Source organism: Misgurnus anguillicaudatus, chromosome 5 (assembly GCF_027580225.2).
Source record: "Misgurnus anguillicaudatus chromosome 5, ASM2758022v2, whole genome shotgun sequence".
Lineage (NCBI taxonomy): Eukaryota > Metazoa > Chordata > Actinopteri > Cypriniformes > Cobitidae > Misgurnus > Misgurnus anguillicaudatus.
In genome coordinates, this window is record NC_073341.2 from 26957239 (window position 1) to 26980487 (window position 23249).

The window sequence follows — 23249 nt, forward strand, 5'->3', positions numbered from 1 at the left end:
TAACCTTATTTTTTTTTATCAATTAACTGGTTTCATTTACATGCAAATATAATATGACCCAATCAAAATGTTTCTTTATTACTATGTAATAATGTAATAATAACTATGTAATACTATGTAGTATAGCTATGTAATTACAAGAGTTGTGTTATTATTTCACTTAAGGGTTATCAGTAAAATCAACTCAGTATATCAACATAAATGTACACTTTTCACTTAGTTGACTTCACTTAGAAATGTCAACCTTAGTTGCCCCTCCTTCATATGAGCTAAGAAACACGTGCCTCTTCAAAGCACATAAAAAAGATCTGCTCAGTGGTTTTGCTCTTCCTGTTCTTCTTTACTGAGCCGCGTTCACATCAGATCACAAAACACGGAAGTGACGGTTCCTTCAACCATAGGTCTGTCCAAGAAAAAAAGGCTTTAGACTGCTTCTGCGGACGCTGTGAACAGAACCGGGGCCCCGGTGTGAAGTCCCTGGATCCGAGGGTCCGTTTGAAAGACAGATGAGCAAAGGAAAAATGAAAGGGCAGGATAACGTGCCCAGTTCTCTCCTCAGCAACCAGGAGAATGACCGTCTGGTAGAGCTTTTAGGAAGAAGATGCGTGGTAGGTGAAACCCCGTTTTGTTTAACTTAAATGACTGAGAAGGTTTGTGTGCGCATACAAGCTCTCCGAGGTGGGATGTGATGCACAGGCCTAAGAGGGGAACGCTGTTAGTCTTGATGTCAGTTAAAGGTCAACGTAAATGCATATGTTTGACATCTACAGCAGCTTTGGATGTCATTTCCATTTCTGTTTACAGAATGAACAGGATGGCCACAATACTTGTGACACCACTGAGACCTAACAACTAAACCGATTTTAACAGTCGGATTCAGTTTTGTTATCAGTTTCACCCTTTTGGTGAGGAAAACCACTAGCGGCACTAGTTAAAAAATATATATATCTTGAAATAAGATGGCATGACTCTATTTTCACTGAGATTGGTATATGAGATTTAAGTTTGACTGGAAAGTGACAGGAAATATTGTTTGAGCACAACTTCCTGTTGCTGCAGAGGATGCTGATACATCTGCCTGAGCATTGACTTTTTACCTGTACCAATAAAAAAAAAAGTAATGTACGTGTATAAGTGTCAATGCATTGTGTTTGTTATGTTTGTGTGTGTGCAGAGCATGGCCACAGCAGTTATTCAGCTGTGCATGGCACTTCCTCACAGTCCAAACCAATGGAGCCTCCAACATACAGGAGTCGTGTGTTTTATTAAGGACAATGCGAAACGTTCATATTTCTTCCGGCTTTTTGACATCAAGGTTAGACATTTTTACTCTTTTCTGCAATATTAAGACTACATGTATGCACATTAGTGTCAGTGTTTAATGTCTGTTACACTGTTAGAAAAAAAGCTATCACAGTTTACACTGTGGATATACCCTTATAAAAAGTACACCTATGTACCTAAAGAGTTCACATTAGTACCTCAGAGCTACATATTGGTACCAAATGAATAAATATCTGTACCTAAATGATACATAAGGGTACTGCCTTACTGACAGCTTGGAACAATTTTTTCCTGACATTGTATTTTAAAGCTATTTATATGCCGTGTCCTACAAGCTGACATGCATAGTGTTTCTATTCTGGGAAAGCGGACCAAAAATCCTGATTTCAGATTTTTGTCTACTTACTTTTTTAACTTGTCCAGAGATGACCAAACAAGCTGAAGTTAAATATAGACACACTTCTGCTTCAAGCAGTAGGTCAAAGCAACTCAACTGTTTCTGTCTTTGGTTGTTTCAGGTCGGTAAAATGATTTGGGAGCAGGAGATGTACAGTCCGTTCACATATTCCTGCCCGACGCAGTTCTTCCACAGCTTTACTGCAGATGTGGGTACAGACTTCCTCAACAGTCTCAATCTGTATAGTCAGATATAGTTTATCTCATTTCTCATTGCTTGACATAGACATTGTGACCTTTATTTTTAAGAAGTGATGTGTTCTCTGGGGATTTTATATTCACAGAAGCTTAACTTGAATGTTATTTTGTATCTAAAGGATGTATTTGAATCTAAAGTTAAGATGCATGTGTCACAGGACTGCCTTGTAGGTCTGAACTTTGCCAGTGAAACAGAAGCTGAATTTTTCAGAGGCATTGTTCAAGAGAAGGTTAATCGGGGAACAAACCGCCAAGGTCACTTACTGCCATTTTCATATAATGTATATTGTTCTTTTAAAAAAGGTCATGTGTATTTTTATCAATGTGTCTTTGTGAATTGTTTATTGTAGATAAAAGACAACATGCTCCCGCTGAAGGTATGTGTGGACTACATTTGCAGTGTATGCGCCTATATTAAAGGGTTAGTTCACCCAAAATTTAAAATCATTTGTTAAAAACCTGTATACATTTCTTTGTTCTGGTGAACATGAAGGAAGATATTTTAAGGAATGTTTGTGACCGAGCTGATCGGGGATCCATATACTTCCATAGTAGAAAAAAGACAGCCTGATCTCACATATTACGTGAAATGGTCATGAAACGTTTTGTGTTAGAACTCTGCCTTGAAGTCTTGTGTTGTATTTGTATTTTGTCATGGTGGCAGGGTTCTGGCAGTCCCAGGCCTTATGTGGACGCTCATGCCTTGTTTCCTGTGGCATGTGCCTCCGGTGTCTTGTCATTTGTCCCCGCCCTCTCGTCCTCCTGCTTATTGTTAATTATTACTTATTCCCATCACCTGTTCCCTCCTCGTTATCTTGTTTAGTTTCTCTTATATAATGTTCTCTTGTCCTTGTTTCTGTGCAGGTTCATTTTGTATTGTCGGTGTGATATCTAGTTATTGTCTAGTCAAGTCAAGAGTTTTATTGTCAAGTCTAGTCTAGTGTTTTGTGTCTGTCTATGCTGTATGCCCCCACGTGGGCTTTTGTTTTTGTCTTGTTTGATATTAAAGTCTTTTGTTAACCCCTTCATCGTCCGCTATTGGGTTCATCTGTCCAAACCATAACAGTTTTGCTCATTTTACCGTGTCATTGTCAGGTATTTCCGCCATTTTACATGTCCGTGTCACAACTTTTTTGTGTCGGTTTCACATGTTGGTTTTCTCAACTGTTTTTCCTATTTTCTTACCACTGTCGCTTCGGTTTGGGGTTAGATTGACTTTCTGTTACATAAAATGACATCCTTACCCAAACCCAGCTCTAACCCTAATATCAGGCGACAATGGTTTAAAAAGCATACGAAAAAATAGTAGAGGAGAACCGGGGCAAAAGTAACGCAGGACGAAAGTAACAAAGCGATTTTCTCCGAGCCCTGATAAAAATTGCATTCCAAACTATGACATCCTTTTAGGCACACAACCTCTGACAGAGCTGACAAATATTGCGTTATTTACTCACCGTTTTTTCAGCGTGTAGTTCCAGAAAGGTGTTTTTAACCATGATAAGTAATTTCCTAAAGCGGTCATTATAAAGCATTGTGTTTCTGGTTTCATGTGTTAAAGTACTGATCAATCTACAGGTTATTTAGTGCTCTAACACATATTGAAGTTTGACCTCTCTTTTTCGAAATAAAAGTAAATCGGGTTTAAATGTGAGGAGATCCTGTCAGGACGAAAGTAACACTTGTTACTTTTGTCCCGCTGCTAATACTGTTGTATATGTTGAAAATAATTTGATTTAATTTTTTTTATTCTTTTGAAACATTTAATAAAACTGAAATTTAAAATGAAAATGTAATTTCAATATTTTTACAAAGATAAATTACAAAATATGTTTGCAGTTACATATCAACAAGGTCATAGTCATGTATATTTAATAAACACAAGTGTAACACCAACATTTTTTCTTGTTTACTTGTGTTACTTTTGTCCCTGCAGGTGGGGTCGAAAGTAACAATTCACTACTTACGTTTAATTATACTGAAGTCGTTTTGCATTTTTACAAAATTCCACCTGGTATTGATAGACCACACTTGTGAGTTATTGACCACAGCAAAAATATTTCTCTGTCTATAACATTATCTTTTAAAAATACTTTTTTCTGAAAAAATGTACTTTCGCCCCCGCTCTCCGCTATAAACCAATACTTAAAGTGACATCCTAACCCAAACGGCAAATCTAACCCCAAACCGAAGCGACAATGCAAATGGAAAGGGCAGTTGAGTAACCAATACTTGAGGCTGACATGAAAAGAAAGTCGTGGCACGGACACGTAAAGTGGCGGATATACGTGACAATGACACGGAAAAATTAATAAAACATTTTGTGAATATTTCACGTAATATGTGAGATCAGGTTGGAAAAAGAATACAATGGAAGCCAATGGGGTCTCTGATCAGTTTGGTTACAAATATTCCTCAAAATATCTTCCTTACAGGTTTACAATGACATGACAGTGAGTAAATGATGACAGAATTTTCATTTTTGGGTGAACTATCCCTTTAAATTTAATCCTTAATCTAAATTTACCAAATAACCACATAATGTTTTGATTAACAGAAAGACAGATACCGAATCAAATTTCTCCAACAAACGGTAAGTCAAAAATAACACAAAGTTCTAACATCTATTAAAAAATTCAAGTGCTGCCATATCCATGAACATGCTATGTGCAGTAAAGAGTGGTTTGATGAGTCATTTTTATTTGTTATATGTGTAACAGGTCCAGTTTCACAGCCAAGTATAATACCAACGGTGGACATCCAGAACCCAGACATAGTGGCTTCAAGGTACCGATCACCTCCGGTCACACCCTCAGCAGCCTCATTCTCCATAGGCAAGAAGGACAAAAAGGGAAAGAAGAAAGGCCCCAGGCTTACAAAAGCAGATATTGGTGCTCCAAGTGGATTCAAGTAAGATCTCAGACAGCAGCAGACTCAGACGCAGATACGCTTTAGAGTCTACTGTTACCTGGGAGGTTCTAGAAACTTGTATTTTTGGGTTTTTTGTCTGACGTTGATGTTTACTGTGCTTCTCCTCTTTCATAAGACACATCACTCATGTTGGGTGGGATCCAAACTCTGGTTTTGATGTAAGTTTTTTCTTTCCCTCCACTTTTTTGAAAATATGCCAATTTTCTAGCTCCCTTAAGTTAAACATTTGATTTTTACCATTTTGGAATCCATTCAGCAAGTTGCAAATTGGTCTTTCAACTGTTCCTTATATGTACATTTACATTTTCTGGCCTCTTATTGCTACCTTTCCCAACTTTTTTTGGAATGTGTAGCTCTCATGAAATCCAAAATGAGCCAATATTTGGCATGACATTTCAAAATATCTTACTTTCAACATTTGATATGTTATCTATATTCTACTGTGAATAAAATATAATTTTATGAGATTTGTAAATTATTCCATTCCTTTTTTACTCACAATTTCTACAATGTCCCAACTTTTTCTGTTTTGGGGTTGTAGAAAATTGCAACTTTTAATATACCGTCAGTCTTAGTACACAATGTAATTACAGAAGAGTCAAGTTTAAAATAGGAAAAATATCCAAACTCTTTGCTTATTTTTGAGCACGATGCTAATGGTCTAATCAGATTCAATGGATTGTGCTAAGCTATGCTAAAAGTGGTAACGCCAGACCCGGAGATTAGCTGAATGGATTCCAAAACGGTAAAAGTGGAGTGTCCCTTTAAAGGGATAGTTCACCCAAAGATCTAATTCAGTCACCTAAAATATTTGATGCTTATTCTGATTTAGGTAAAAATGACAACAAACAATATAGTCAAAGCATTTTCTTTATTTAAGAGAAACAAATTAACTAATAAAGGATCAATTCACTCTCCCCATTCCAGACCAACAATCTCGACCCTGATCTAAAGAAGCTATTTAATTCTGCTGGAATAAGTGACGCACAGCTGACAGATAAAGAAACATCTAAGATCATTTATGAATTCATTGAGCAATCTGGAGGACTTGATGCAGTAAAAGAGGAAATGAGGAGAAATGGTGAGCTAATCACAAATCAAACCCTACAACTAGGCCTTTCATTTTCAAATATATAATCCTGCCTGTTAAAACCCAGCTAAAGTCATTTTGTGATTTACAATTTTCTACATAAAATCATCTTATGAAGCTCTGAAGATTCTGTGAAAATCCAACCTTGATAACGCTAATATAAGACCATGTCAAAGAGTGAAATTAAAGTCTCATAGTTCGATTATAAGACTAGCCTGAATTTCACACGTTTATATGTTTAAAATTTACCACCGTATGTAATTATTAGACATAAATGTGAGAATTTCACCATTTATTATTTGCTGATCTTTGTTTCCTTCACAGATGCAATGGCCCAGGGAGGCCCTCGGTCCGGACCTGCACCTCCTCCACCCCGTGGAGGCCCCCCTCAACGTCCAGGGCCACCTGTACGCAGTCCAGGAGCCCCAAATCGCTGCCCACCCCCACCTGCTCCACCTGGAGGTCGCCCTGGGCCTCCACCCCCACCACCCCCCAACCAAAGTCATAAACCTATGGGTGGAGGTCCACCACCTCCCCCTCCTCCCCCACCTCCTCCACCTCCACCGTCTTCAGCCCCCAGCTTCCCCAGCAGCCCTACCAGCTCAGCTCCAGCTCCTCCATCTGGTGGCGGAGGAAGAGGAACCTTAATGGAGGAAATTCGCCGTGGACGAATGTTAAAGAATGTATGTCACACGTATAAGCACATAACGTCTTCCTGTAGCTCAGTTGGTAGAGCATTGCGTCAGCATCGCAAAGACCATGAGTCTGAAGTTCAGGAAACAAACATATTGTTTAAAAAGAAATGTAATGCACTGTAAGTCGCTTTGGATAAAAGCATCTGTTAAATGCATAAATGTAAACATTGCAAAGGTGAAGGGTTCAGACCTCAGGGAACACACATGTAATTTGAATGCACTGTAAATCGCGTGTCTGCCAAAAGCATAAATGTAAATGTCAACGATTAGTCATGCATGGGACTTTAGTACAGCATTAGCTGTTTCTAACCAAGCTTATATCTGGTGTTTGTCTCAGGTGTCCGAAAATACAGATCCTTGTCCTTCACCTCAAGATGAGTCCTCTGAGGGCATTGTAGGAGCTTTGATGTTGGTCATGCAGAAAAGGAGTAAAGTTATCCATTCTTCAGGTAATTCATCGAACGTATTTAAGAATGAATGGAACATTATTGTGTTTACGGTGTGTTTAGAATTATTTTTATAATTTTTTTTCTTCAGAAGACGAGGATGATGATGGTGGTGATGATGACGAAGATGAGGAGTGGGACGAATAATGTTTCTTTTTGCTTTCTGTTTACAAACTCATGCCATTAAAACCGAAGCCTGATGCTTCAACTGAAATCATTAAAGGGACAGTTCACCCAAAATGAATTTACTCACTGTCATATTGTTACAAACCTGTATTAATTTCTAATAAAGGAAGATAATTTGAGCAATGTTTGTAACCAAACCATATTTGAGCACCATTGACTTCCACAGTAGGAAAAAAGAATACTATGAAAGTGAATGGGCCTCATGATCGGCTTGGAAATTGATACATGTCTGTATCAACATTTTCATTTTTGGTTGAGCTATTCCTTTAAAGGAATAGTCTACTCATTTTCGATATTGAGCTGTGTTATTGCCTTGACTGGGAAGAGTTGGTGCATCCCTCTGTCATCTGTGTGCGTGCGCGTGGGCGCTGGAGCGCGCTGCGACACTTCGATGGCATTTGGCTTGGCCCCATTCATTCAATGGTACCAATCGGAGGTGGGGTTGGAGGTGACCAGGCGCATCAACGTTTTTCCTATTTGAGACGAGTAGTTATACGAGCATACTAGCCTGAAAAGTCCGCTCCCCTTCTCCCTCTCATAATGGGAGAGGGAGGGTGTTACTGCGCCGAGTCAAAGTACTCCCAAAAGTGCTATTACGCCATAAAATATAGTTCCTCTTTTAAATCCGCTTAGAAAAGCGCTACGTTTTATTTTGCACCACCAAACTTGCTCGTATAACTCGTCTTAAATAGGAAAAACGTTGATGTGTTTGGTCACTTCTGACTTTATCTCTAAATGGTACAATTGTATGAATGGGGCTAAGCTAAATGCTATCGAACAGCGCGCTCCGGCGCTTGCGTGCACGCGCGCAGATGATGGAGGGATGTGTCAGCGGTTCTTGGTTGAGGTGATAACATATTTTGATGTTGAAAATGAGTAGACTATTCCTTTAAGCTGTAGATATATGATGTTAACTTGACATCAGATTATGTCATTTTATTATCAAATTGTAAAACCACATAAATATAGCAAATGTGGCTATAAATATAAAAAATATGCTCATGGCTTTTGTTATCAATGAATGTGTAGGTGGTAAAGTTGAAAGAAACAAGAAATAACTGGTTAAAAACAAAAACAGCAGTTTATTGTTATTGCTTTAAAAAACACCTATTAAAACTCCCAACCATACTTCAATACCATAATAAAATAATATTTATCACAAATAATCACATTAACGTAAAACTACACAAATGTCTGGGAATACAAAGAGGAAATATTCAGGAAGCAAACGTAGTTAGGACAAATCTGTTTAGCTCGATAACCAACACCATAAAAACACAACAGGACAATAAACTTTATGTGGTGTTGAATTTTACCTGGGTATCATTCTGCACAATAACATCTACATGAATAGGAGAAAATGTGGTTTTGAATTATTTGAAAATGTTCACACCACATGTCTAGGGTAAAAATCACCAAATGTTTTATTGAACTATTTATATAGATAGTCATCATAAATATCCCTAAAGAAAAACAGGCTCTTAAAGTCATGATGCTGAAATCAGTGGACAAACTATATAAAGAGCTCAGATGCAAAACCCTCTCTGACATGTTTCTTGTAAATGAGCATTTTTTAATCAGACTCTTAATATATTCTGCCATAAACCAGAATTTCTGAATTGCCGGAGGGTGGGATTAAGCCCATTTGAAGCAAAAGTTTTCGATGAATGTATAATACATGCTGAAAGCATTCGGTTAATATCAGTGGCGGCCGGTGACTTCTTTTTTCGAGGGCGCACGATGCGAAGTTCATCACAACATGTATGTAGCCCGTCACGTGTTTCGTAATTGCAAAATGTGTGTTCTGCGTGTCGAGTGATGTGTCTTGTCAAAATTAGTGCCTGCTGCAGATAAGGGTTTATGATAAAAGAGATGCTGGCGTTTGCCAGATACTCGCATAATCTCATGCGTAATCAGAGTTTACCGTTAAGGGAGTGTCTTGCGTGTATTTTCTGAATGTGAGCATCTCTTTTATCATAAACGGTTTTGGCGCATGTGCAACAAAAACATATTTTGAAAACACGAGCAACACACATGACACTCCGAATACATATTTTGAATTTGCGCAGTCACGAGCCGCCACTGGTTAATATCATGATCTCATTTTTGACAGATGTGGCATTTAGAGGCTTTTGCATCTGAGCTTCTTATGTTTTCAGAAGATAATTTTCTTCACCCCTGTCCTGTTTATTCAGTGCTAGTGATATTTTATGCACTCTAAAAACAGATGTGTTAAAAACAACACATTCTGTGTTAGACATTAAATGTGTTGTCCCTAACTAACACATCTCTGTGTTATTATTGTAACAACACATTTTGTGTTATTTTTTACACAACTTGTGTTGTCCCTTTCATTTATTTTAACACGAAATAACACATGTGTTAAATGGCATGACACAAACTGTGTAAAAAATAACACATTATTTTTTTAGATTGTGGATAGTGCTAGAAAAAGGTAGACATTTCTGGCTTTAAATACTCTGCAGATGTGTCCCAAAATTAGTAAAACCTTAAGTTAAAACTTTTTTTGTTTTTTATTTAAACCATTATCAATAGTATTTCATTTGTATAAATTAATCTTTTGATCAACATCGTGTTAAACAACATTTGCCACAGTTATCCAAAAACTCTTATATCTGCTACAATCACCGTTCCAAAAACATCTACCTCTTTTCTCTCAGCATCTCTCTGTGTGCCCTGGTCCAGAATATTAACAATACATACAATGACATTTTCCACCGAAACCAGCCCTGTCCCATCACCAAAGAGCACAACTTACATGAATATGTACACTCTTACAATAAATATGTTGTATGGTATGGGGGGGTCACAGGAGAGATGAGGAATATAAGAAATGAGTTAATCCTGACTAGTGACTCTCTGAACACTCATTTTCTATTTACATGTGTCATTGCCACACAACAAAAAGCACAGATACCGTGTATACACAAGCAAAAATCTGACCACATTTTACCATTAACAAATCATGGAATACAAAATACAGCAAAGCTGATTATGGTTTATAGCAATGCTCAGTGAGAATGTGCTTAGTGGTCCGACTATCGTAATAGTCCACAGTCAAAGACAGCGGAGATCAGACTGAAAAGCTTGGTTTTATGCCTATATACAGCAGTATACAGAAGAAAAGATCAGCTTGCTTATAGTGGTTTGAGAATAAACAAATTGCAAAAAATTGGCAAAGTATCCCAAATTATACTCCATACTAAAGCTTATAAAATAGCATGTCTGACTTTATTTATCAGAAGAGAAAAATTTTGATCAACAATACCTATGAAATCTTTTTTGTTTTACAAATACTAAATCGTCATGACTTTTATTTTGGTCCACAGTCATGTTCTTTGAAAACCTTTACCTTTTCTGGCAATTATCAAATCACATTGCAGTTAGTGAAATTAGTCCTGGTTGTTTAAAACCATAATAATATGTTTTCCCTTTAAATCTACAGACCAACAGTTATGATTTCCAATTTCATTTTGATTATTTAAAGGTGCAGTGTGTAACTTTTAGGAGGCTCTCTTGGCAGAAATTCATATAATATAAATAACTATAATATCAGTGGTTTATGAAGACCTTTCATAATGAACCATTATATTTTTATTACCTTTAAATGAGACGTTTTTATGCACATACACCGAGGGCCCCCTTACATGGAGGTCACCATTTTGTGCCTCCATGTTTCTACAGAAGCCCTCAACGGACAAACTTTTTTACTAAGTTGTCTCCGACGTTGACATGTTTGTCCTGTGGTGGCTACCGTAGCTTCTCTATGTGTTTCAAAAGCGAGGAGTGAGCCGTGGACTGGGACATTGGTTGCAATTCGCAACCTCACCACTAGATGCCGCTAGAATTTACACACTGCACCAATGCAGTCAAAACCAATGCACCAACATTGTTTGGCGTGCAGAATGAAAGTTGCTCATTTTAGTTGTAGGGTAAAAGAGTTGACCAACTTCAATGGTCATTAAACCTATTAACAATCTATATAATATAAGTTATTCCTATAATCCTCAGGTCAAACGCTGTCTCCAAAAGATCCTCTTCTGCCTTTCCACTACTGTATTTTCTGGTCTGGGGGGTTTAGATAAGCCATACTGTGTTATCTTAAATACTTTTCTATATTATTATTATTATTTGATGTCTAATAATATTTACACTAAAGTCATCGATGCAACCTTAAGTGGGAATAGCTTATATTTTACATAATATGGCAGTAGTTTTGCTGGTTTAGCTGGATATTTTAGGAATTTATTGGCAGTTGTTTTAACCACTGTGTTGTTCAAACCTCAACATAGTACAAATGAGGGGCTATGCATGTCACGTCCAGACAGGAACTGGTTGGGAGAGGTACTGTACGTCAAAACGTTCTAATTGAACAAGTCAAACAAATAAATGATGTGATGAGAGACACATTGTTCACACAGTGAATGGGACAAAGTCAAAGGATGAACTGGTGGTGTCCAGATGCTTTTCCACTCACTGATCCTGTGGTTCCTCCTCTTCCTGTTCACCGGTGTGCCGGCGGTTGTTCCTCTTGGGTTTGTGAGCCTGGCTTTGTATCTGTTGCCTGTAGGACTGGCAGTACTGGTTGATGAGACGCACCTCTGGTTGTGGGTGGGACTGGAGAGGGGGTGGGAGGGTCTGGAGAGGCGGGGGCGGGGGTGGAGGGTGATGATGGGAATGATGGCGACGGTGATCTGGTTCTACGGGGATGTCCGTCTCAGTTAGCGCATCGACGATCTCTCGATCCAGGATCCGAAGAGAGATGCGGGCCACGGTGTGTTTGAAGTTGTTCTCGGTTGCCAGACACTGGTAGAGACCGGCATCCGATTGGGTGAGAGATTTCATCAGGATGCCGTGACCTGTCTTCAAGATTTCTTTATCTCGATTAAGCTGAGGGGGAAAAGAAATACATGATGTACAGTATGATACTGATATTCACAGAAGCTTCATGCCAAATAGACTTTAAAAAAAAATAATTCATTCTAGTGATTTTATAAAATGCTGTGACAGATACTGCTCCTTCCAAAACAATCTCATGCCAATTTATACAAGGTGGCTTATTCATATGAATTTGTAAAATCTGATTTACATTTTGTATGACCAGCTTTTGTATCGGTGATGTTAAGTTTAGGGTCGGGGCTTTATTATCAGTGTTGGGGGTAACGCATTGCAAGTAACGTGCATTACGCAATAATATTAATTTTCTGAAGTAACGAGTCAAGTAATGCATTACTTTTTAAATGTACACATTAATATTTGAGTAACCTTTTAAAAAAGTAATGCAAGTTACTTTTTAGTTGAATTAATTTGATAAAATAAAAATAAATATATATATATATATATTTATAATAATAATAATAATAATAATAATAATAATAATAATAATAATAATAAATATAATAATATAATAATAAATATAAATATATATATGTACTGAATTAATCTAAACAGTCACATTATGCATTCTATGTGTACACACCTGTGTGGGAACAGTTTAAAAGTAACTTTCCCCAACATTGTTATTATACATTTATTGTTCTTTATTCTAATAAGAAACAGTTTTGTGAGATGGCACCCTTTAAAATGTCCTAATATGTACCTTTGAGGTATTGTATTTGGACTTTCTTAAGTAAAAATGTGTACTTTTTGAAGTGACCCTCATGTGACTTTAGATTTTTATCTATTTTTACTTTATCATTTTTTTCAAAAACTTTCTAGTTGTCAAGTTCAGAAACATTTTAGCAATGCATTTGTGGAAGAAACAGAAGTGAAATAGCTTCAGCTTCATTGAGGATGGTAACGCAAGAACTGGCGCCTTACTGCTTTCCGCTTGCCGTCTTTCTGGTAAAGCCATTTGACTGTGGCCTGAGGAGACCTCGGCTGGCACTCCAGAAACGTGCTGCTGCCTTCGACTCCAAACTGCACCGTCTCCCTCAGACGCTTCTCTACTGAGAGGGGCATGAAAGAGCTGTGGTCAAACATCTGAATATCTCACAGACTTAGATTTGTCTTTATTATATACAAGCTTGTTTACAAACCTTTAGCGTTAAAGCCCCGGCACTGTCGTAATGGATCTCCATGTTTGATATCTTGCCTCCTGCTTCTCCTAAACATTCAATTATAGAGATTTTAATAAATAAGAGCTTTTAGCCAATTATATGGTTTTACTGTGAAATATTCTTTTGTCTTTTCTTTTATCCATTTTATTCAGAGCAAAAGAGTCAGACAGTGAATGTCAACTTCTACAAAAGCAGATCACATTGATCAAATTGTCTACTGTCAGAAACAAAAAAATGGTCCCTAGTCGTCATTGGAGTGGTACCTTTTTAAAAATTACATCTTTGTACCCAAAGAGTTCACGTTGATGGATTAGTCCATTTTCTTAAAAATCCAGATAATTTACTCACAACCATGTCATCCAAAATGTTGATGTCTTCCTTTGTTCAGTCGAGAAGAAATTGTGTTTTTTGAGGAAAACATTCCAGGATTTTTCTCATTTTAATGGACTTTAATGGACCCCAACACTTGCGCGTCACAGGACTGGAGATAGACGAGAAGTTGTTGTTTAAAAGGGCATATTTTTATTTTCTTGTCAAAAATGACAATCGATAGATAAGACCCTTATGCCTCGTTTGGGATCGTTTAGAGTCCTTTAAATCTCAGTTGAAAAAACTGTTAAGTGTTGAGTTAAGTGTTAAGTGTTGGTGTCCATTAAAGTCCATTAAAATGAGAAATGTTTTCCTCAAAAACATAATTTCTTCTCGACTGAACAAAGAAAGACATCAACATTTTGGATGACATGGTGGTGAGTAAATTATCTGGATTTTTTTTAAAGAAAATACTAATCCTTTAATACCTCATATGTATCTTTAGAGTTTTTGTTACCAATATGTACCTCTAAGTACTTCAAAGGTACATACTGGTACAAAATGTACACAAACCTGTACCTAAATGATACATTCTGTATTTTTTGGACTATAAGTGCTCCGGAGTCGCATGAGTCAAAAATGCATTTTGAAGAGGAAAAAACATATAAGTCACAGTGGACTATACATCACATTTTTTTAGAAAATTATTTCACAAAATCCAAGCCGAAGAACAGACATTTAATCTGTAAAGGCAAGTTATTCAAATAAACAATAGCACAAAACAGCAGCCTGAATAGGTGTCCGTACATGTTAAAGTAACATAAACAGTTATTTACACAATACACAATAGCATACAGAACATACCTGGGAGGCTGAATAGGCTAAATTTACACGATAAGCCAAATCAAGTTCCAAAAGGTGCCGAAGTCATTTCGCATCACTGAATCCATTGAATTACATAAATACAGAAGCAGCATAGAGCTCCCATGGCTGTAGATGCTAATGTTGTCTCTTGGTTCATATTAAATAATTTTGACGTATAAGTCGCACCTGACTATAAATTTCAGGACCCGCCAAACTATGATAAAAGTGTGACTTATAGTCCGGAAGATACGGTACTGCACTCTAAAAAAACAAACGGTGCTATATAGAACCAAAACTGTTGCTTTGGATCGTAATCATAGAAGAACCGTTTTTAGTGCCATATAGCACCAGTGAAGCACCTGTGTAGAACCATATAGGGGCCATATAGAACCACTATAGCACCACATTTGGTTCTACATAGCACTATATGGTTCTACACAGGTGCTTCACTGGTGCTTCACCGGTGCTATATAGCACAAAAAACGGTTCTTCTATGATTACGAGCAAAGAACCACTTTTGGTGCTATATAGCACCGTTTGTTTTTAGAGTGTGTATTAGGACTTTCTTAAAGGGTACTGCACCAGTGGCAGCTAGGGACAACTTTTTGACCATATTTTTTTAGACAGTGTAGTTCTGTCATATAAATGTGTTGTAAATGAATTGTTAACTATGATATAAATAACATTTAATCATTAAGCAGACCAGTTAGGGTCACCCAACTGGGTAAATGAATGTGCTCTGACCTCTTTGTAGCTGGGGTGAAAGCAGAGCAGGTTTCTCCATCCCAGGCACAGTATGGATCTCTGGCCAGACAGCAGTCCGAACAGGCCTTACCATAAACAGCACACCTGTGCAGGGACACCTGGGTAAGACCCCTTTCTGATGACACGTACAACTGTTGCTGTAAATCACCAAGAAGAAAGACATAACATTTATAAACACATTTAGATCTTCAGTGATCAACATTATTAATATTTACATCACAAAGCAATAAAGGGATAGTTCACCCAGGATGGAAGATTATGTCATCATTTATTCACCCACATGTTAACCTATATGAGTTTTTTTTATTTTGATGAACACAAATGAAGATATTTTTATAAATGATAGTAAGCACATAGCTGACTTCCACAGTATGAAGACAAATACTGTATTATAAAAGTATTTTGATAAATGATGAAAAAATATTGTGATAAATGATGGTGAGCTCACAGTTGATGGTACCCATTGAATGCCAGAATATTTGTTTTTCAAACTATGAAAGTCAATGGTCACTATCTGCTGTGTGTTTACCTTAAAATATCTTCTTTTGTGTTCATCAGAAAAAAGAAATTCATACATGTGTAGAACAAAATGAGGATGAGAACATGATGACAGAATTTTTGGTTTTGGGTGAACTATCCCTTTAACTTCACTGCCACAACCTGCCACCTTAAAAGGGAACCTATTATGCCCATTTTTACAAGGTCTAATGTCATGTGTGTCCAAAATGTGTTTGAAGTTTCAGCTTAAAATACCCCAGTACAATTAGCTAAGGGTGGAAACAATGGTAGTACATGACATGTCAGTTAGTGGCTGTGGGTGGGGCTTTGACAGTAAGATGTCACATTAACATTAACCTAATGAGGCTGCTTTGGGTTAATGGAGTTTTTTAAGTGGGTGGATTTTTTGTATTTTTGTAGGGTTGTCATGTTCACACATTGCACAGTAATTAAAAAATAAAAAACATTTTTTAATAAAAAACATAATATTTTAATAAACTTTGTTAATTTACCCTTTTAGTAGAAATCTTCAGAGTTTTGACAGCTGCTGGTGTCTAAAACATTTGAAAAAGAAACATGCTTATGATCTGTATAGGGTCATATCTACACAAACTTTCGTTTAACAGGAAAAAGGCAAGCACAAACATAAACCCACCTTAAAAACTTCGACCTCTTCTAAAACAAGCTCCTCTGTTGTGCTAATGTCTTTTGGTAAGACTATCACCTTCTGTACTGTTCCCCGATCTAAAGATCACCAGAAATAAATCAGATTATTTCTTTGATGTTTTATAATTAGTGTAGTGTTGCCTCACGGTTGGTCGCGACTAAACGTTTGCAGAATAAAAGTTTTTGTTTACATAACATATGTGTGTGTACTGTGTATAATAATTATGTTTATATGAATAAACACATATACAAGTATAATTTTTAGAAAAAATATATTTATTTATTACACGGCTCTCTGGAATGCTTGATTCTGATTGGTCAGTTGAGACATTTGCAGGTTCGTTCTTTTCAAATAATAACTGCTCCAAAGTAATAGCCGGTACTACTTGTGTGTTTAAAATCCCTCCGCGCCAACAAAGATTACTGTTTGGCGCCATCTTGTGACAAAAACTGGATAACCACAATTAAGAATAGAAAATTTTGACATTAATTTTAACATGTACGGAAAAAACAAAACATTTAAACAGTGGATAGAAGAACGAACAACGACAAGACACAGAGAGCTTACAGTACTGAGACTGAACTTGACAAAATAGAGCATGACAGCTACGAAGCCAACACCAAAAAAAAAAAAAAAAAACAGAATGGGCATTAAAACTTCTCAAAGACTGGCTAACACAGAATAAAAATGGAGACAGACAAGTATGAAGCAGAGGATCTTAATAAGGTATTACGATCATTTTATGCATCTGTGCAAAGTTTCGCGGAAGGATAAAAATGTCAATTTAAAACAAATATGCCAATAAAATGTTTCAAATTCATATTCATGTCCAGTTTTTTCTCTTATGTGGCAAGTAGCCGTGTAATAAGCGGGATAATGTAGAGGCAGCCTGTAGTTATCGCGAAATAAGCCCTTTCAGTGTGATACACTGTCGGGGCTTATTTCCCGATAACTACCGGCTGCCTCTACATTATCCCTTACATAATAAATATTTATTTTATATATTATATAAATTATATATAATATAAACATGTATATACACATGCAAATGTTTCTTAATTATATACATGCGTGTGTGTATTTATACATAATATATGTGTGTACTATGTATAATAATTATGTAAACAAAAACTTTTATTCTGCAAATGACAAGTCGCAACTAATCGTGATGCAGCACTAGATAAGATTAGTGCCAAATAAAGTGCATAATAAACCTAAATAAAGCATGAAAAATCTCATGGGGTAAAACATTTCTAACCTGTGCCCAGGAAAAGCACCTCATATCTTCCATCCACAGCATCCACCAGGTCCACAGCAATTGTGGTAAAGCGGTAGTCAACACCAGTCCTGACCACCAGAGGGCGTTTGTGTATCGGGTATATGGGTTGATACATCAGAGGGTGGGCACGGACAAAATTTACAGCTTCATCTGAGAAAGCTTTAGTGGTGTGGAGATCAGGCGTGAAGGTTCCTCCGGGACACTGAAGAAATAAGAATGGTAGAAAAAGAATATAAAAAATGACTTATAAGATATTCTTCATCTCATTGATATCACTTATTTATAAAGGAAACTTACAGTCCCTGGTCGAGGGTAGGGGATTTTACCAGTGTAAGGAGTCCACTGGTAGTTGTGACCATGTTTGTGAGAGAAAGGCCCATTGAAGACATTTCTGATGTCAGCCATAGAGTACACACACACAGCCGAACCTTTAAAAACAGAGCTGGAGAGAAAGAGAGAGAGAGAAATATAATCCATTTACATCAACACAGAAATCTGAATTATATGAAACATCCACCTAAATATAAAACGTCTGTCACCATTCCTCTGCAAGAGTATGATTTTTTTTCCTTCTGTGAAACTGAGACATTTAAGTCCCACTGACTATAAAACAAAAGAAACGACTGATCCAGACTTTCGAGCTCCAAGCAGTCTGGACGTTGCATTAAATACTTTGCCTTATTGCCTATTGTGTTCCACCGCAGAAAACAATCATATGGTTTTTGAAATAACACAAGGCTTAGTACAGACTAGAGATTTACTCACCCAGCTGTGGAGAACACAGCATACACGATGGGGTTACGCTCATCGTGTGTCCTCTGTATAAAAACATCTCCTGCGAAACAAACACACATCAGTCAATGAGACAGAATTAGGCAGATATACGTCACAACGAAAGAAAGAAATCTCTTACTCAGTTCATCAAAGTAAGTCTCAACCCCGTCGGCACCAATGACAGAACAGACGAGTCGTGCTTTGAGGAACGTTGTCCACTTATTCACCAATGACCTTTGGCCTCCATCATCATTCTGAAGGGAAAGCGCACATACAGATGAAATAATAGGCTTTAAACCAATCTCATTATCATAACTGATTTGCATAACAAAACTAAAGTAGATTTTTAAAGAAGTCTAGCTGGACGAACGTATCTGGATTTTCTCACCAGACAGACTCTGCCCACTCTAGCGAGAACGCTCGGTGCGCTGCCTCCCGATGCGTCCAAGCTCTTTTCCCGGAAGAAAAAGTAAAGCTTGTCGTCGTTCTTTTCCGCGCTGTCTGGAATCTTCTGGATTTTTATAAACACAGGCTCTGATGGAGAGATAAAAGGATTTAAAGTAGAGATTATATTTGTTGTAAGTTTAAATCCCACTTGACTTATCTGGACACATACCATTAAGCCACCGAGAGTCATACTGCTCTGTTCTGACAGCGGGTCGGTCCCCTAAAGTTCTGAAGATGGCTGGATCTGTACCCATGAAATCCACATGTACCCCAGCATACAGATTCCCATCTGAAAAGGACAGAATAAAAGTGATGTGAGCTGACCCTGTCTGTGAAAACCCAGCCAAAGTCGGTTTTTGTGATTTCATAAAATCATCCTACGTAAATGTAAAGAAATATAACCTTGATATCATTAATATTGACTTTGATGCTTATATTCGCAAAAAAAGATGATGACACATTTGCCTGGATTTCATAGACAGAATAAAACCATAAAGTTACCAGAAAAAAAAAACAGTACACATCTTGCAAAATACTTTTTTTGTGTTTCACTTAATAAATAAGGTCAACCAGTTTGAAAAAAAGCATTCATTAAAATAGAAAGAGCTGGAGGTACAGTAATGGTAATCTTACTGATCAGAGCTGCTGCGTTTTCCTGGCGGGGATCATACGGAGACTTTCCCTTTCCAGAGTCAACATATCCAGGAACAAGTCGGAAGAGATACTCCTACACACACACACACATAAATGTATTAACCCTCATAAGCCCCGATTTTCCTGTATGGGTTAGAGTTCCTTGGGGGTAAAAATGACCCCAGAAATAAAAAGAGTGATTACAAAAAATATATAAATTTTTAATTATACAAATAATATCTCTTTTTTGTTTACTTCCCATCTATACATTAATGCTGTGTTGTTGGAGATATGAAGTACTTTTGTACCTGTTTACCACTCAATTCCTCAACTACACCATTAGCTTGTCTGTAAAATATAAATTTTTAATGAAAATTTCACATACTGTAAATTATGATCTAAATATTATTTATTTTGTTTTTAGATATTAATCTAGATTTTATGTGTTAAATTTGGTCATCTGGTGTTTCGAAAAAAAAAACACTAAAGAATTACAGTTTAGAAAATAAATCGTTTTGACAAGCAGAGGCCCATAGAGACCCATTCATTTCACTGGATGTGGCCAACTGCTCAAATCACCACTTTAGTGATACATTTTGTAAATGTATTTATATATATAAACATTAGAAAGAACATTAAAACTAAAAATTATTTTAAATAGTATAATTTTTTGTAGTTTTTGATGCATTTTGAAATGTCTGTTTTTTACAAAATGCCACAGAACTTTGATTTGAATTTGCAAGTGTGTGAGTGTCTGTGTGTGTGTGTGTGTGTGTGGGCGGGTGCGTGTGTGTTTGTGTCTTTATGTGTGTGTAAGTTTTACTGTGACTCTTTTCTACATTGCATTTGTGCTCTAGTACCAGGCCTACTTTTCTGTATTGAAATTTTCAGATTCTATTCTAGATGCATTGATTTTTTTTGACAAATAAAAAGAAAAATATTTTTTTGCATTTCCCATTTTTTTTCAATTGGGGTCATTTTAAAGGGACTTACTATGGTTAAGTGTGACTGTACTCTAAACATCATACACTGTTAGAAAAATTATCAAAATATGTGCCCCAGCTGTCAGTCTGTACCAGTACCAGTACATTAGCCAAGGTGCTAACGTGTGTGTGTGTGTGCGCGCGTGCGTGCGTACCTCAGCTCTCCAGCCTCGATTGACGAAAGTACAGATGGGTTTATAAGCTCCTGTGCCACACGTATACAGGTGAGTCCTGTTCCACGGCTCGATCAAGCGCACAAAGTTAGCGCACTCACCCTGAGAGCACAAGTGAAAGAAAAAAAGAAAAATGTTTTCTGTTCAATTTGGTAAAAAGTTTCTGTGTAAAAAATTTGAAGAGTGTAAGTGTGTACCTGTCCACCTTTGCCAGTTAATTTGCACTCCCCCTTTCTCTGTGTTGTCGCTGGCCAGTGAATCTGTAAACACGCACACTTTTGTAAAATACCTTGTAATTGTTGAAGGGACACTCCACTTTTTTGAAAATAAACTAATTTTCCAGCTCCCCTAGAGTTAAACATTTGAATCTTACCTTTTTGGAATCCATTCAGACGATCTCTGGGTCTGGCGCTAGCACTTTTAGCATAGCTTAGCATAATCCATTGAATCTGATTAGACCATTGCATCGAGCTCAAAAATAACCAGAGTTTTTTATATTTTTCGTATTTAAAACTTGACTCTTCTTTAGTTACATCGTGTACTAAGAATGACAGAAAATTAAAAGTTGTGATTTTCTAGGCCGATATGGCTATGAATACTCTCATTGGTGCCGTAACATGACTGCAGGAGGCGCAATGATATTACACAGTGCCTGAAAATAGTCCCCTGCTACTGACAATTCCCAAGGGGACTATAATATCATGTTTAAAAAAATGTAACTCTAGGGGAACTGAAAAATGAGCCTTTCTCAAAAAAAGTGGAGTGTCCCTTTAATGCAAAACATACATGGTACCACAATATTTTATAGGACATGATGATCGTACTCAGTCAATATTAAAGATATCAAGGATATAACATTTATTTTCACAGAATGTTCTTTACATCATGTAGAAATCACTACAAAAATGATCTTAGCTGAGTTTTCACAAAATGGGTCACAGATATTTTTAGAAATGGTTCATTGTCTTACAATAAGGGGTTCTTTGTTAACATTTTGCATGTCCAGTGAGACCACATATTCACGGCTGCCCAGGTAGAGTCGGCCTTGGTCTTGGTCCATGTGAAGGATTCGGTAGTCACTGGTGTTGAAGGAAAAACTGAACGGCCGTATGGTTTTCGTCTCTAGTAACTCTGAGACACACAAACAAAAAGACAACATCAGGTCAGGTCATCAACAAATGCATTTCAAAAAGAGCAGCGGTTTAATTCTGATGGATGTTTTAGTCCTTCATCCATATAACCACTGCACATGCACATTTATAGCACTGACATAACACACAGGAAGATCTGTAGGTACTGCCACATGACCAAGGCTGGTGGAATTTATTCATATGACTTTGACATGCTGTTTCAGAATGTAAGCAATCCCGGTTTCCCAGAAAAACATTTTTGCGCAGGATAATTGTTGGATTTGTTTAATTTAAATATTAACTTGGTCTCAGACGTTTCTCTTAAAAGTGCGAAATACAAATAGGAGAAATATAAATAGAAACAAATTATGCAATTGGCAAAATGCATTGAGTTTAGAGCTGTAAAATAATGTAGATTGTATTGAGTTCATGTTGAAATCTTCAATAATATTGACTTATCTTTGCATATTTTTTAATCAGAGTTGAGTTTTTGAAATTGTTGAGATGTCTTCCGAAACTAAATGGAGACATTTGAGAGATTTCTGGGTCTTTTTCTGAGGAGAAATATCTGACACACAGGAGACTTAAAGGGACACTCCACTTTTTTTGCAAATAGGCTTATTTTCCAGTTTCCCAAGAGTTAAATGTTTGATTTTTACTGTTTTGGAATCCATTCAGCTGATCTCCGGGTCTGGCGCTACCACTTTTAGCATAGCTTAGCACAATACATTGAATCTGATATGACCATAAACCAAAGAGTTTTTTTTATATTTTTCTTATTTAAAACTTGCCTCTTCTGTAGTTACATCGTTTACTAAGACCGACAGAAAATTAAAATGTGCGATTTTCTAGGCCAATACGGCTAGGAACTATACTCTCATTCTGGCGTAATAATCAAGGACTTTGCAGCAGTAACATGACTGCAGGAGGCGCAATGATATTACGCAGCGCACAAAAATAGTCCCCTGCTATTGAAAGTTACCATTATTACTATGCATTTTTCAGTTTTATTACTATGCATATGGACTATTTTTGTGCGCCGCGTAACATCAAAATATCGAAACACTTTGGTTATTTTTGAGCGCGATGCTAATGGTCTAATCAGATTCAATGGATTATGCTAAGCTATGCTAAAAGTGGTACCACCAGACCCGGAGATCGGCTGAATGGATTCCGAAATGGTAGGGGAGGTGGATTTTTTTTCTCAAAAAGGTGGAGTGTGCTTTTAATGTGCCCATATTATGAAAAACTCACTTTTTCTGGGTTTTGGGGTGTTATTTTGTGTCTCTGATGCTCCCACACGCATACACACTTGGAAAAAAATACATTCATGCTGTTTTGAGTGAGATACAGGTTTCTGAATG

General features: G+C 37.0%; 2 protein-coding genes across 4 annotated transcripts in view; one reads left to right on the forward strand and one right to left on the reverse strand.

The window, feature by feature from the left end:
* The first annotated feature begins 319 nt into the window (after positions 1-319).
* Positions 320-7402, forward strand: wasb (WASP actin nucleation promoting factor b). 2 transcript variants are annotated; one of them, XM_055169011.2, is made up of 12 exons: positions 320-608; positions 1175-1315; positions 1803-1889; positions 2097-2193; positions 2289-2315; positions 4493-4528; positions 4656-4845; positions 4982-5024; positions 5794-5947; positions 6281-6639; positions 6989-7100; positions 7192-7402. In XM_055169011.2, exons 1-12 carry the CDS (start codon positions 507-509, stop codon positions 7242-7244), a joined length of 1401 nt encoding a protein of 466 aa, XP_055024986.1. In that variant the 5' UTR covers positions 320-506; the 3' UTR covers positions 7245-7402. The 2 variants fall into 2 exon arrangements, with proteins under 2 accessions (XP_055024986.1, XP_055024985.1); XM_055169010.2 differs by having other exon boundaries at positions 321-608; positions 7189-7402.
* Positions 7403-8345: 943 nt separating this feature from the next.
* Positions 8346-23249, reverse strand: part of sema3gb (sema domain, immunoglobulin domain (Ig), short basic domain, secreted, (semaphorin) 3Gb) — a 48684-nt gene continuing 33780 nt past the window's right edge. Inside the window, exons 3-18 of one of the 2 annotated variants that reach the window (XM_055168481.2) lie at positions 21726-21886; positions 20953-21015; positions 20738-20857; positions 19600-19693; positions 19136-19255; positions 18908-19053; positions 18659-18773; positions 18511-18580; positions 18043-18187; positions 17725-17947; positions 16455-16543; positions 16312-16353; positions 15281-15438; positions 13343-13410; positions 13125-13249; positions 8346-12194 (exon numbers count right to left, since the gene is read on the reverse strand). In XM_055168481.2, the coding sequence (XP_055024456.2) occupies positions 11778-12194; positions 13125-13249; positions 13343-13410; positions 15281-15438; positions 16312-16353; positions 16455-16543; positions 17725-17947; positions 18043-18187; positions 18511-18580; positions 18659-18773; positions 18908-19053; positions 19136-19255; positions 19600-19693; positions 20738-20857; positions 20953-21015; positions 21726-21886 (2156 nt within the window). In that variant the 3' untranslated portion in view covers positions 8346-11777. Of the gene's footprint in view, positions 12195-13124; positions 13253-13342; positions 13411-15280; positions 15439-16311; positions 16354-16454; positions 16544-17724; positions 17948-18042; positions 18188-18510; positions 18581-18658; positions 18774-18907; positions 19054-19135; positions 19256-19599; positions 19694-20737; positions 20858-20952; positions 21016-21725; positions 21887-23249 lie in introns of both variants that reach the window. The other variant, XM_055168480.2, reaches the window with a different exon arrangement.

What these genes read in the sequence shown, in the direction of transcription:
- wasb (XM_055169010.2), top strand. Translation starts at nt 507, where the DNA reads ATGAGCAAAGGAAAAATGAAAGGGCAGGATAACGTGCCCAGTTCTCTC. An exon ending in ACAACATGCTCCCGCTGAAG is followed by an intron (nt 2,316 to 4,492) that starts GTATGTGTGGAC and finishes TTTGATTAACAG; the next exon opens with AAAGACAGATACCGAATCAA. An exon ending in TAAAGTTATCCATTCTTCAG is followed by an intron (nt 7,101 to 7,188) that starts GTAATTCATCGA and finishes TTTTTTCTTCAG; the next exon opens with AAGACGAGGATGATGATGGT.